General features: G+C 41.4%; 1 protein-coding gene across 5 annotated transcripts in view; it reads right to left on the bottom strand.

The window, feature by feature from the left end:
• Positions 1 to 15773, bottom strand: part of LOC143283114 (anoctamin-1-like) — a 358246-nt gene that overhangs the window by 157043 nt on the left and 185430 nt on the right. For all 5 annotated transcript variants that reach the window (XM_076589234.1, XM_076589235.1, XM_076589232.1 and 2 more), the window contains one exon: positions 10191 to 10268. In XM_076589234.1, the coding sequence (XP_076445349.1) occupies positions 10191 to 10268 (78 nt within the window). The remainder of the gene's footprint in view (positions 1 to 10190; positions 10269 to 15773) is intronic.

Genomic DNA, 15773 nt, shown 5'->3' with positions numbered 1-15773 from the left:
AGCTCGCATTTATGCACAGGCGTGGCAGAGGACTCACATCACTGAAAGGTGACCATTCATTGGTCTGTTATCCATGAACCTACTGCTCTCAATGTTCGGTGGTAGGATAGGCCATATTTTCTATACATCGGAGGGGGAATCCCCAGCTATTCTTAACCACTGTCTTTTCTGTGTTTATACCACAAGGGAATTCTGTACTCTAAATTGACTGGCGGTGAAAGGGTTAAATGATAAGTGTTTGTTCGTGTGTAGAAAGTTTGAAATGTGACCAAGAGTGGTGTGTGCTTTTGTGGGAAAAGATTCCAACATCTATCACGGAAAGCAACATTGTAAGTGGGTATTCATTGGTAAGCTAGGCCGGCACTGGTGCTAGAATTTGGAATTATGGTGGCGGCCCCACCTGCCCCACCGGTGGAGCCAGTGTTCGTGACGGCTCACGCACTGCCCTCCTATGAATCTCTGCCCAACACATACGATATTTGTGTCGCTGCAGAAAGTGCGTCAGGTAGAGGTACGATTGTTGGGGCGCAGCGTATTCGCGGACTCTGGCGCATCTATCCCAAAAGAGACGAAAGCAGAGACAAATTGTTGCTGGAGGGGTTTGTGTTTAGGGGTGCATGTGTGGCTCTGCTGAACCGAAACCCCTTTTTAAGAAGGGAAGAAGACAATACGAAATCGTGGATTAGCAGTATCCCGCTAAGTGTGGATAACACAGACATTGAAGCTGCGCTGAAGAAGCATGGAACTACACTCATCAATCAAAAATGAACTGGCCAGGAACACATTTTCAGACTGGCCGCAGATTTGTTTTTGTGTCTGTACCCAGCACTCCACTGCCTCCAGTCTTGAGAGTCGGACTATTTTCAGCAGACATTTTTCATAGAGAAATGAAGGAAAAACTTACATGCAGTAAGTGCTTACAAGATGGCCATAGGGTGTCCGGTTGTGAGGGTGAAGTCGTGTGTAGGGGGTGCTTCCAACCGGGATACAAAAAAATAGATTGTCTGTTGGCTTTGAACGAACCAGACAACCAGGAGGCAACAGTGGTGGTCACTGCTGAGCCCCCGAAAGAGAAGGAAGACAGCAGCACTGCACACACAGAGCAAGTTGTGCAAGGAGGTGAACTACACACCCCTGACAGCCCCGCCGCGAGCAGAGCACAGCGGCAGCCAGCGGTGGAGCCAACCGATGCTCAACACGACACTGCAGCACAGGGCACGATAAGAGAGAAACAGGAGAGGAGTGACTCCCCATCAGCCAGCGATGAGGAGCAGGAAAAAAAACGACCAAGTGTGGATTGCGGATCTCACACACAGCAAGAAGGGAAAACGGACCACGCAGACATGGAAGCAGCCGACACCTGACGGCTGCTGTCTGAACACTGGACTGATTTCACCTCCACGACCCTGGCTTCGTCTAACGGACTAACGATAATGGACAGTGAAGTAAACACTACTCCTCATACTCATGGCGAATAACACTCTTAGCATTGGAACGCTAAACGTGCATGGCCTAAGAAACAAATTAAAACGAAAAGTAGTATTTAACTTTATAAGAAACCAAAATCTAGATATTGCATGTTTGCAAGAAACATATATTACAGACGATCTAATACATGAAACTGAGAGAGAATGGTCAGAAGAAGTTTTTCATAGATCAGGAACAAACAGAAGTAATGGATTAACGATATTCATAAATAACAAGAAACAAACCACTATTGAACACATAAAAGCAACGGATAGAATACTATTAATTAAGGTAATGCTAGAAGATAAAGTGAATGTTATTGCTAATTGTTATGCTCCAAACTTTACAATAAATAAATTAGCGTTTATAACCCAACTTGGCGATCTATTGCAGGACCAAGAGCATGACAACCTGTGGGTAGTGGGCGATTTCAACAGTAAGCCATCTGGACAATATTGCTGGCAAACCACACTCGATCCGAGAAACAGAAGCGTTTACCAACCTGTTAGCATCACTCGATCTTATCGATGTGTGGAGGACACTCCACCCTGATGCCAAAGAATACACTTGGTCCAGACCAAACCCATTCACAGCAAGAAGAATCAACTACATATTTTGCGACTCTTCCACACAACCATTGATAAAAAAGGCAGATATAAGGGTGTTCCCACAATCGGACCACAAACTCGTTAAAGTAGTCTTCAGTACAAACAACTTTCAGAGGGGTCCAGGATACTGGAAGTTCAACAATTCCCTACAAACAGATGAAGCTTTCCTAGTCGGAACAAACACTTTTATTGATGAACATTTTGCACAATATAAACACAAAAATCCACAGAGAGCTTGGGAAATGTTCAAAGTATAAATCTTATTGTATTCTATACTCAAAAACAAATAAATCCTAACGTCAAAACAAACAAACTGCCATAAAAACGCTAAACGAAGCAGAACACCAATTGTCACAAGACCCAAACAATAAAGAAATCCAAACAAAAATACACAAAATGAAGAAAGACATAGAAATACAGGAACTGAGAGAAGCTCGAGAGCACAGGTCAGATCCAGAGTCAAATGGATAGAACATGGTGAGAAAAAAAACAGATACTTTCTCCAGTTAGAAAAAATAAAGGCAACATCAAACACAATATCTTGCCTTCAAATAGATGAAATGACAACAGACAGTCTGGAAAAGATACTTGGAGAAATAAAAGAATATTTTGATAATCTATACAAAGAAGACAAATCGTTAACTGGGGGAGACATACGGGAGCATTTCCTATCTGACCAGGATTTTCCAGTCTTGACACAAGAGCGAAAAGAAGACTGTGACAAAGAAATTACTGTGGAGGAACTCACCCATGCACTCAATGAGCTAAATAAAGACTCTGCAGCTGGAAGCGATGGTCTCACACCATCTTTCTATAAAACAATTTTGGGACCGACTGAAAATACCACTTTTCAATTGTATAATCGATGCCCTGGAGCAAGGCGAACTATCCTTTTCAATGAGAAAAGGAATCATAACACTAATACATAAAGGAAAAAACCTTGAAAGAAACAATCTAGCAAACTACCGACCTATTACTCTTACCAACACAGACTACAAAATATTTTCCAAAGCTTTGACTATATGACTGCAAAACATAATCAAAACAATAATCAACGAAGATCAGATAGGATTTATAAAGGGTAGAAACACTGCTTTTCATTTGAGGTTCTTTGATGATCTCACAAAATATTTAGACAGAACTGACCAGCAAGGTGCACTGATCGCATTAGACTTCTCAAAAGCCTTCGACACGATATCAAAGAATTGTATAAAACAAGTACTTGGCATTTTTAATTTTGGTCCAAAATTCGCAAGTTTAATTGCAACTGCAATGAGAAATAAGGAAAGTTGTATACACAATGGTGGCTGGTTATCCAACTGGTTCCCAACTGAAAGAGGAATAAGACAAGGATGTCCACTCAGGGAACATAGGAACCATCACTCTTTGGCAAGGTTATACTTGCAAAAACACTCCTCCTGTCACAATTCACTCTTCTGCTACAAGTAGCATCGATCCCAGAAAAGACAAAAAACTATATAAATACTCTCTTGTATAGATTCCTGTGGAAGAAAAAATATAACAATAAAAGAGCATTTAAGAAATTGAAATGGGGAGTTCTGAGTCTCAACAAAGCAGACGGTATATGATAAATGTTGAACACCAACAACAAATGTACAAGGTAAAATGGGCAGTAAAACTCCTCAAAGAAAAAGCACAATGGAGCATCCTTGCAAAACAAAATATTGCACCTTTTGAGAACACACACTGTGCTTTTAACTGTAATGTCGCTCCAAAAGAAATAAAACACTTAGAAAGGTACAGTCTTCTGGAGAGATGTGCTAAAAACAGTAGCGTCCTTTAACAAGAATAGACTGACAGACAACATAAAAACGGAACCTCTTTGGAACAATAAACATATAAAATACAGGGGAAATACCTTGTTCTTCATACAGTGGAGCAAAGTGGGGTTTTCCGTTGTGCAAGACCTATGGCTGAATGGAAACCTCTTAATGTACCAAGAAGTTTCAGAAAGAACTGGTCCTCAGCCAAACCTTGTATTTGAGTACAATGCAATCATAGATGCACTACCACACGCGTGGAAACTTCAGCTAGCACATGATAATCAAAAGGAAGACATTCCATATAATATAGCAACTGAAGAAGGAAACGTAACCACCCTGTCTAATAAACAAATCAGGAAAATATTTGCTCTTAAAAAAAACCATGAGATTTGCACGGTGCAATTCTGGAGACGAAAATCAGAGATCAATACTCAAGATTATTTCGGCTTAGCCTATGAATGCACGCAGGAAACTCGACGGAGGTTATTACATTTCAAATTCATACACAACATCTACCCAACAAACATCATGCTACAAAAAATGGGTGTCACAGATACTAACAAATGCCATTGGTGCCAAGAAACCGACTACACTGAACATGCATTCTATGCATGTCCCAAGCTCACCACTTTCTGGACCAACGTTAAACAATTTATACTTACTAAGTATAACACTTGGATCTCAATGAACGAGAAGATAGCATTATCTGGTGCAACTAAAACTGATATATTATCAAATTCAAAAAGAAAACAAGTAAACATTATCTTATTGGTTGCAAGGCTTGCTATCTCCAAATTTAAATACGGCAAATGTAAGAATCTTGAACTTATATTCAAAACAGAGCTACACCTTAGAAATCTGAAAGGAATATATATATTTTTTTATATAAAAAAACAACAAAAAACAAAACCAAAAAAAACAACGAGTGACCAGGTGATCACATCAAACATACATATACATATTGTTCTTGCATAATTATAGTGCCTCCAGAGAGAGAGAGAATGAGAGAGCCTATTTTTCTCTTTCAGACACTGTAATTGTGTGCGGGGTCATTGTGTGTGTGTTTATGTTTTTTCTTCTTTTGTGGAAGAAGATCTGTTATAAGGAAATGGAAAAAAAAAAGGAAATGGAAATAGAGAGAAAAAAAAGATAACAGAAAGAAAGGAGAAAAATGATGACAGAAGAAAAAAGGGGGGGAAAAAAGAAGAAAAAAAAGAAAGAAAAAAAAGAAACGAAAGTCTTCCATGGATGCTGAGACAGCCCTGCACATTTGCAGAACTTGAACGCATCCTCTGATTTCTCCTGAAAAAACAACAACAAAAAACCATCCATTTAGCAAAGCATGATTTCTTCCCATAAGCGATTCATTATAAAATCATTACACAAATCGTAAGCCATACTCAAGGTCCATAATCATAGCTGTGACCGTTTCCAGGGACCAAAGGGGGGACGGGGGAAAGTCAATCGGGGTTGCTTGCTGGTTCACAGTACAGACTGTCATCGTCAGACTCTCCACCACTGTTGTCCTGTGTTCTTCTGGCTTGTTTGTCTGCGGGGGATGACATGGAACCCTTGGAGTGTGGACGCTTCACGGATACCGATCCCTCCAGCCTGTATGTCTTTAGCATGGTTTGTCTTGTCCTCTGTCTGGATCGAGTTGTTTTTCTGTCATCAGCACTGTTTTGGTTTTGTTTGTTAGAGACCATTGTCGATCTGTCGTCTTGTCCAGGGCTGACTGTGGTGCTGCAAGTTTGTTCATTCAGTGTTGCATTTTCTGTTTTGCAATTGTCTGTCTGTTCATGTCTGATAATTGGTTCCAGGTTGCACGTTGGATCCCCGGCTTTGTGTCCATCGTTCAGGCATTGCCTGCACTTTACTGGGTTTGGGCAGTCCGCCGCTGTGTGTCCTTTCTGCAGGCACCGTCAACACTCCGCCTCCTGTTGTCGCTGAAGGGTCTTCTGCTCCCTGTGGTACAGGCTGGCTTTAAAAGGGCCAATGTCCACATTTCTGGGCAGGGGAACATCCGGAACTTTTATATACAGGAAACATCTGCCTGTCTTCCAGTGTGTCAGCTTGCCGTGAACATCCCTGTCCCTTTCTGCGATCAGTTTGGAGTGGATGGTTACTCCCAACTGCTTGACTGACTGCAACAGTTCTATGTTGGAGAAAGAGAGAGGGATGTTGCCGATGATCAGCTTCGTTGAAGGGGGCTGCTCCTCTCTACTGTTTGAATCATTTGAATTGGGAGGTCATACAACAAACGGATTTTGGTCTTGGACACCCACTTGTAACCCTCTAAGCACAAAACCCTGTATAAGCAATTTGACTCTTGCATCTTTTTGCCGAGGATAAATCCTCCAAAGTCCACCTATATGCTGGGCTCCTATTGAATTATAGCCTGTAACTTTTTCTGCAGCCACACAGATTTCGGAAGTAGAGATGCTTTTTATCAAACCCCGGCAGTTCATTGTTTACAACAAAAACAGGTAAAGTGCGCTCACCTCCCAAGTCGATACCAGTCGTCATGGTGAACAATTCAATAGAAAAGAAAAGGAAAGACAAAAAACAAAACAGAGACAAAGTGCAGGATAAATCACCATATACAGAAACACCAGGACAAAACAAACCAAAACACAGCAGTAAACCGGCAACGGCTACTAGAATGGAGGGGAAAAAAAAGTCCGTAAAGTGTAACAGAGAGTGCACACAAACCCGTCCAGTCGACTTCGAAGTGAACACCGTTCTCCCTTTATTTTTTATTCTTTCTTTAACTCTGCATAACATTATTTTTACAATTCTTTCTCTCTCTCTCTTAAAAAAAAAAAAAAAAAAAAAAAATTATACAGGAAAATGGAAATAATACAATTTTATTGGATGCTTCTGAAACTTTTTCATATTCACCAAGACCAGTAAGCTTTCTAATCAGATCTTCAGTAAAGTCTAATTGATTGACGATATCTATCATGTTTCTGTAATTCTGGAATGTCTGGGTGATATTTTTCTGAAATCTTGAAACAAAATAAAAGCATTTACTCATGAAATGTCGATGGAATGAAAAAAAAAAAGAGTTTTCTACCATATGTTTGTTTTGCATAATGCATTGTATTTGTTGATTAACTGATCACTTTTGTCAATCCCACCCATATTTTCATTGTCTTTGACTAACTGTGGCTTTCTGACATTGATTTTATAAACTTCCCAAGAACTTTTGATCTACAAAAGTACAATGAACAAAGCTGGATCTATTTGCTGTATGAATTGCTGACAGAAATGAAACAGTTTTGATGTCTTTCCAATGCATAGAAAGAATGTCTTAGGTCCACTGGCAGCAAATATTGGTTGATATCAGCCCTTGTTTTGACATCATCCAGGTAGACTCCACGTTCAAAGGATTTTGTGATCCTGGATCCTCCATGTTCTGTTACAAAAAGTGAAAAACACTTCTTTTTCTCCAGATAATAGAAATGTGCACCAATAACAATGCACTTACTCACAAACACTCACACACACACACACACTCGACACACACTTGACACACACAACCTTGCATGCAAGGGAATAAAGCACACACACACACACAAAAACTTGACACTTTCACACACAACCTTGTGTGCAATGGGAAAAACGCACGCACACACACACACACACACACCCACACACACAGAATGTTATGTGATAAATGCATACATCATGGACACACGCGATTAAAACCAGCCCAGCATCAATAAAGTTCATGATTGCTCAGTTTGTCTTGATTTCTCAAAGCAAAGCACTTGCTCGTCTGCAAGCAGAAACTGGGTCAGTCTGCTGATGCAGCATGTGGTGTCAAAGGAGAATTATTTGTATTTCTCTTTGTCACAACAGATTTCACTGTGTGAAATTCAGGCTGCTCTCCCCAGGGAGAGCGCGTCGTTACACTACAGCGCCACCCATTCTTTTTTTATATTTTTTCCTGTATGCATTTTGATTTGTTTATCCTATTGAAGTGGATTTTTCTACAGAATTTTGCCAGGAACAACCCTTTTGTTGCCATAGGTTCGTTTATGTGCGCTAAGTGCATGCTGCACACGGGACCGTGGTTTATCGTCTCATCCGAATGACTAGCATCCAGACCACCACTCAAAGTCTAGTGGAGGGGGAGAAAATTTTTTTTTTTTTTTTTTTTTTTTGCTGCCCCATCTTCTGCACCATTTCAGTGGCTTTACTCCCATGCCATTCATTTAGATTCTCCCATACATGGCCACACCCGGGTTTGTCCGTCACAGTTCCAGCATCGGCAGTCTGCAGGGAACCATCGATGTAAGGTTGCCAGGAGGCCACACACCAGAGGAGACCCTGCACTGCTGCTGAGTCACTTCAGTGGTGCTCAGTGGTGCCTGTTCTGATTTAACGTACTTAGGACACCACCTACTAAGCCCCCTACTAACGACAATAATGGCTTAGTCGCGGAGCCAGACTGAGTGAGCAACCCTCCCAGAGTGGAGACCGCCACCACGTCCCTCAAACAACAGCCCCCCATGAATCTGCCGACACTGAAGACATTGACAGGACTCACCCCAAGCACGGAAGTGGAGGGGTATCGAAACTGAGGTCACCATGAGAGCAGGGCATGAAATGCCTCAGACTTTGAGACTGTTTTCTTTATATTGATGATAATGAAGGAGGAGGAGGAGGACGATGACGATGTTGCTGTGGAGGTCCATTTTGGTTTGGGACTGCGTGACAAAGCTGTACTTCTACACTTCCTGTCATAATGATATCCCAGCCCCGAGAGATATAGATACTTGCAGTGTTGGTCAGGTAATTAGAGCAACACACACAAAGACGCATCCTTGAAGTGGATGACACTCGACTGTGTGGTCCCAGTCTCCCCATTTAAGCCCACAGCACACTCAACTCTGGGAAGGAGCCAGCCATGGGCCGAAAAACCCACCTCTCCTGGGATTCAAACCTGCGTCCTCCCAGCCGTCAGTCCGCAACGCTAACCACTTTGCCACGGCATCTGGTGGGGGAGAAAATATCGGCGGCTGAGCCGTGATTTGAACCAGCATGCTCAGATTCTCTCGCTTCCTCGGCAGACGCGTTACCTCTACGCCATCACTCCACATGTTTATATGATATCGACTATCAAATGCTCAATAAGACGCATCAAAAGTAAGTTGACAAATAAATACCAGTGACCAGATTTCATCATTTGTGTATCACAACAGTGATATTTTCTAGTTAACAGATTGATGTAAACAAATCAAAGTTCAAACTCACGCATTGCATTGTCTGCTATGGTCTGGAATCGATGAAGGGAGATAGGGTCTTCGTCTGTATCACTGTCAGACATGGCATCCTGTAGCTCCCAGGTCTCTTCGTTGGAGCTATCAAAGGCTTAGTTTTCCAAGAAAGAGTCGTTTGAAGTCATACTGCAGGAAAAGTTGGTAGGCACTTGCAGGGTGAAATGTCAAAATTAAAGATGGCATCGAAGAGAAAGCATGTGGTTTCTCCTTTTGCGTTGCGACAGGACAATAACTTTTTAAACTAATACTTTTTTTCATGATAAATGCGTCTGTTTAGGTTTATTTTAGATTACAATTGCTTCCATTTAACAAAAAGGTGTTTTTATGTATGATAATTTCTGAAAATTCTCCATCGATCACCAGTGATTGAAAATCAAGGGAATGAACTGCATGGAGTTAAAGAAGATGTGCTGTTTTCTTCCCCCGTCACCACAGCACACACAGCTCTCAACAGCCGACTGACACTGGTAGCACAGAATGGAAGAGCATTCAACGCGTTTTGTGCTGTCTGTTCTTCCATGCCATAGCTCTACCTGTCACTGCTGCTGCGTGTTATTTTTAGGTGGCTACCTTGCCTCATATTTGAATGCATGGTCAAGTTTGCTGCTCCTAATTAACTTTAAGTTAAGCGCTAAATGTGTATATGGCACTTAGCATTTGGCGGTACCCTGCTTCTTCTTTTTTTCTTTTTTCTTTTTTTGAGCGCTAAATGTGTATATGGCACTTAGCATTTGGTGGTACCCTGCTTCTTCTTTTTTCTTTTCTTTTTTTTTATCTTGAAGAGGCGCTTCTGAAAAAATCAAAATGACCTGGCAGCACTGCAAGATCTCTTCTAAAAGGCAGCTAACACCAAGTCTGCATCAGACAGAGCCAAGGCCTTCATAAACACAGTGAAGATGAGCTATATCATAGTAATACCAGTTTCGTGGCAGAAAAAAAAACAACACCACCACAAAAGTCAGCTATCTCAAAAGCACAACAAGATGAATAAATCTATAATGTCTTCTACAGATAAAGACCACAGAAAATAGGACATTACTCACCAAAAAAAGCATGACTGTGTAAGAACACAAGAAGACAGGGAAGCGGCGACGCCAGAATGGCAAGTGTGGCTCCTTCAGCTGAAAATATACCACAGCTTTCACGGTTTGCCCACCCTGTAAGTCCCCAACTAATCTTCTTTGTTTGGGGGGGCAAATGCTGCAAATCTGTGTGCTAACATTAATATCATTAACATCAACAATAAACGGTATGTTTTTATTGTCCAGTTTAAAACCAGATAATTGTCTTAAGTCACTTTTCAAAGAAAGAGCATCACAATCTACAAGAAGTCACTTTTCAAAGAAAGATCACCACAATCTACAAGAAGTAACACAGCATGAAACATGAATAATTTTGTGGCTGAGTGTTATTCATAGCACAATTCTATAAGTGTTATATTATTTCACAGGTTTAAAAAAACAACAACAACAAACTTTTATACTGTTTTGGGCAGTAGTGTGGTTTGTTTCTTTGGTAATCATTTATCATGTGTGGTTGCATCATAAGTGTGGCCTTCGACTTGTACCTCTCATTGAGGGTTTGCTGGATGTTTCCTATAAACTCTTGTTCAGCTTGTTAGTCAGTAGTGGTTGTGTGCCTCTCAAAGCACTGTCGAGATTAGTAAAATTGATAACAGTTAATACAAAGGGTTTTTAGTATTTTGATTCATTGTAATTTGTTGTGAAGTGAATCATAAATCTGTTATTTCTCTTGCCAAAATGACAAAGTTGCAATGCAATAAATGAAGACCTGCCATTTGGTAACATTTGATTTGGCTGGAGTTTTATCTGTTTTTATGTTTTGCAAGTGCAAATAGCTGGGATTAATTATAATGTGAACTGGTTTTATTAGCCTTTATTAAATTGTTGTACTGGATGGAGAGATAATGTAGTTTATAAAGTTTATCGTAGATTCTTAAAATCTCTTGTAGTAGATTTGACTAAACTGATTTACCCTTTCATTCTGGATACATGCGTTTTCTATAAAACCGTCATTGGTGTTGTCAATGCATAAATAGTCCAATGTTTAATACTACTCATCTCTACTTTGAAGTTTCAATGACATGTGACTGATTGTTTGTTTCAGGGGGTTTCTACCTCTCTTTATTCATCAGACTACCCTTGTATCTCCTATCACCCCCGTCATTATTTTTCAAAATTAAATTATTATTCAAAAAGCCAAAAAGTTTGTGATACTTGGAGTTGGATTGCTGGAAGGACCTACACCAAAAAACAATGCATACACCAATGAGAGAGAGAACAAACTGTTGTACAGTCGTACAATGCACATGCACAAGAATCCAAGAGAGAGAGAGAGTATTAGAGGAGGAGGAAGTCGAGCCAGAACACTGAAAGCGAAAGGATGAATAAAGACAGTGACTCAACTGCAGGTCCGTGTGTGTTGTTCACAGTGTAATGACAAAGGCTATTTCCACTCAGCCACATGCTAGTACCACACATTTATGTTAAATTGGTGATGCCAACAGGATAGGACAAAATGCAAACATTACATTGGCGTCGCCAATAACAAAGTGGTAAGTGAAATGAGGAGTTTCAATTACACTCCCTGTCTGGTGATATATACTTACCATGTCAATCTGATGCAAACTAGGCCTGTTGGTTTGCTCTGTTTGGTCAAATTTAGCAGCTTACTCAGTAATAAGATGCCCAGCCAGGTCCATCCTGCTCCAGCCAATCAACAGTTTAAAGCAGTGACTCATTCCATGGCCAGCAAGAACGCCCCATGAGAACCACAGAAAAAGCCGCAGGGATGGAGCACATCTGAGTTTAACATGTTAAGGATATATCACCAAACAGGGAGTACATTTCAAACCCCACATTTTGGTGTCATACACTGTACCATGTCAAACTGATGCAGAATTCAAAGCAAGTGGAGGAGGGCAATGCCTGTTGGTTTGCATGGGGACTCCTTGTAACAGTAACAGCTGTTTTAGCCACGACAATGGAAATGTCCTTGGAACCACCCACCCTGGTCATATGGAATTCCCTGAGGTAGAAACTGATGAAGGGGTTCCCTGACCACCAGAAGGCTGCCTCCAAAATATGCGGAAAGGCACAGAGTGCTGATTAGTGGCCGAAGTGGCAGTAGCTCCACCACATATGCCCTCGGATTCATACAGCTAAGATCTCTGTGAGCCAGAGAGTAGGCTCTGAAAATGATGTGGGAAAAAACGAATGTCTTTATTGTAATTCTCGTAACAGAAATGATAAGACGTATCTGAGAGGAGCATTTACTTTGAGACCTATCCCAGTATATTTGAGGTACCTGAATGGATAAGATATTTATCCTCATCTTCCCTTGATAAAATATCAGACAAGGGTCAGTGAGGAAGAGGGCAACTCTGGGTCTTAGTTCTTAGCTAAAAACTCTAGAAAGAAACGGAGTATGATGGAATCGTCCTGTGGTAGGCCATGTTCTGAGACAATCCACTGAGACTATGTATCTCACTCCTATGTCAGCCTGTGGCCCAGAAAAAGAGAAAAGCAGTCTTGAGGAAGAGTAAGTCCAAAGGAAACGAGGCCAAAGGCTCAAATGGTGTCTTTCGAATAAGTCAAGAACAAGGAATAAGTCCCACAAGGGAATTCTCCTCGGGTTTCTAGATTCCTTCAGTGAAACACTCCTAGAGACCTCCCTGAGAAGGAAATTTGCTTCAAGGGAAGGGCCTCCAAGCTTCCTGATAATGGTGCAGATAGCAGATTTGTACCCATGCACCACACAAGCAAGGAGCAGTTCACCAGAAAGTTTGCAAGCTGCTGGCTAAGGATCGGTAGGAAGAACATCATGAGCCGTACACAACTCCAACCATTTTCTCAAGTGAAAGTCATATAAAGACTTAGTCACCAACTCCTTGCCCCTGAAACTAATGACTGAAGGTTGGCGGAGGAAAACTGCTTCAAGTCAACGGTAAAAAAGTACAATAAAAACTAATTACTGCTTCAATCTTTTCACTCAAAAAGTCTAAAAATCTTCCAACGTTTAAACATTCAGATCTGATTAAAAATGTTCACTTCTTCATGAGTGGCTGAATACAGAGTCCCAGGGGAGGGATGCAGTTTATGTTGCCATCAAATTTCTCACTGAACAGGTTGTTGAAAACACTATCAAAGACAGTGTTTAGCAGTTCAGAGAAGAGTTTCAAATAATAGTTGAGGGACAGTTTCAGAATGCGCCTCAATGTACAAACTGTGCACAGGTTGGTGCGAAATGCGCCGAAGCAGAGATGGAACCCTTGATGTTGTATAGGATCCAGCAGTTTTAGATAGGAAGGCCATGCTCTACGGCTCGGCACCCATAATCCATTTGGACCGGACCAGGGGGTGTATAGATAAGCATATAAGTTACTCCTCTCTTCCGCTCTCTTCACTGGTTACCAGTTTCAAAAAGAATTGAATACAAGCTTTCTGCCCTCTCTAGCTCTGGTCCTTGCTACCTCTCTGACCTCCTTGAGGTGTACATTCCAACTTGTCACCTTCATTCTGCTCCTGATGCCAGGCTGTTGAAAACCCCTGTAGTGAAGAAGAAGCAACAGTGTCAGAGATCTTTCGGTTTTCAGGCCCTATCATTGTGGAACAAACAGCCAGAAAATTTTCGACATTCTGTCTCACTGATATCTAAATCTGCTCTGAAAACACATCTTTTCAAACAACAGTAAATTCTTAGTGCTGGTCTTGGTGTGATCTGGTTTGAAAGGCATGCTTTATTGTGGGGATGCCATTTGCCATGTGTGTGTGGCGGGGTGCTAGTGAGCATCCATGCATTCATGTGAGTGTATGTACCCAAGTACATGTTGCAGGGTTGCGTTATCTGGAGGGCGTCATGGGCGGGTGGGTGGTTTCCAATGTTCAGTTGCTTGAGTGTGTTCTGGCACGTGCTTCCATGTGTCTGTGTGTTTGGGGGTGGGGGGACAATTGAGAGGGGAGGCAGGGAGTGGGGAACGAAACGTAAAGCACGTTGAGCAGTATTTCTTGTGAAACGTGCATATAAATATCCATTATAATAATGATAATAACTGGACATTTATCAGCGCTTTCCTCCTTGCAAAAAGCACTTTACAATCCACACACACACGCATACGAAACACACTCAGTCTTCAACTCACAATCATGCACAATAAATATTGCATCCATCCATATATTCGACGCACACAAAATAGTGTTAAAAATATACCTATGCAATCAACTAACTACTCTCATGTATGAGACTGAGAGAGGGTCTTGAGGAAATGCTGCCGGAAGAGGAAAGTCTTGAGGTTAGATTAAAAGGAAGGCAGTGAGGGGCTGTGACGGACATGGTGAGGCAAAGAGTTCCATATTTGAACAGCAGATGATGAAAAGGCTCGACCACCATGCTGTTCTCTTATGTATTTTGGAACGCAGAAGGTTCTATCATCGGCAGCAGAGCGGAGAGAACGGGGAGGGTGTACAGATTTGAAAGATGTCAGAGAGGTATCTGGGTGCAGTTCCAGATATGACATGGTAGCAGGGACAGGTGGCTTTGTATTTGATTCTTTGCTCTATGGGCAACCATTGCAACTCTTTTAGAAAGGGTGTGCAATGTGCAGATCTTTTTGCTTTACAAATCAGTTTGGCGGTGGAGTTTTGTGCCTGCTGTAGTGGTCTGAGGAGTGTTTGCAGACAACCGATAAGAAGAGAGTTGCAATACTCTAATCTAGAGAGTATGCATGAACTAACTAGTGTTTTGGTTGTGTCGAGTGTGAGGCAGTGGCGTATGGGGCTAATTCATATGAGTAGGATGCTTAACAGGTTTTGCTGATGTGATATTGTATGGAAAGATCTTTATCAAGGAAAAAGCCAAGGTCACAGACATGATCAGACAATAAGATAGAACAGTTTCGGAGATCGACAGTGGAAGGCAGGGAAGTGGCATCTACTGATGGAGGAAGGAGTCTGAGGGCTTCAGTCTTATCATCGTTTAGTTTCAGTTTGTTTTCTGTCATCCAATTTTTCACCTCTGTGACACAGTCTTGGAGAGTTTGAATAAGATGTTCATAATCTGGAGGGGAATCAGAATGTTTAAGTTGAGTATCATCAGCATACATTTCATGACAGATGGAATAAGTGTCAATGAAAGGTGTGAGTGGAGTGGTGTAGTGTTTGAGAAAAGCACTGGGCCGAGCACAGAGCCTTGGGGAATGCCAGAATTAAGAGTGGATTCAGGAGATCTATTTCCCTTTACAAGGACAACTTGCTTTCTGTCAAAGAGATAAGATTGAAACCAGCTGAGGGCAGTGCTTATAATTCCAAAAGTTTGATTCAAACGTTACAGAAGAATATCATGATCTATCGTAGATTTATTGTTATTATTGTTTTTTCATGTGCAGAGGTATGTTGTTATGCACTATTGTATGTGTGTTTCATGAAAGGCACTTAGAGAGCATTACATGGGGAGTCTGTGCCATATACGTACTATTGCTATTATTATCATCAGCACCCTGGTCTGTGTGTGCTACGACTCAGAGGATATTCAGAGCTTTTTGGCAGGAGGTTTTCAACTGTTTAACTCACTCCGGACGATGTAACACTATGGCGTTCCTGATGTAAGGC

The sequence above is a fragment of the Babylonia areolata genome, chromosome 6 (genome assembly GCF_041734735.1).
Source record: "Babylonia areolata isolate BAREFJ2019XMU chromosome 6, ASM4173473v1, whole genome shotgun sequence".
In the NCBI taxonomy this organism is placed as follows: Eukaryota; Metazoa; Mollusca; class Gastropoda; order Neogastropoda; family Buccinidae; genus Babylonia; species Babylonia areolata.
This window is presented reverse-complemented; position numbering and strand designations above follow the sequence as displayed.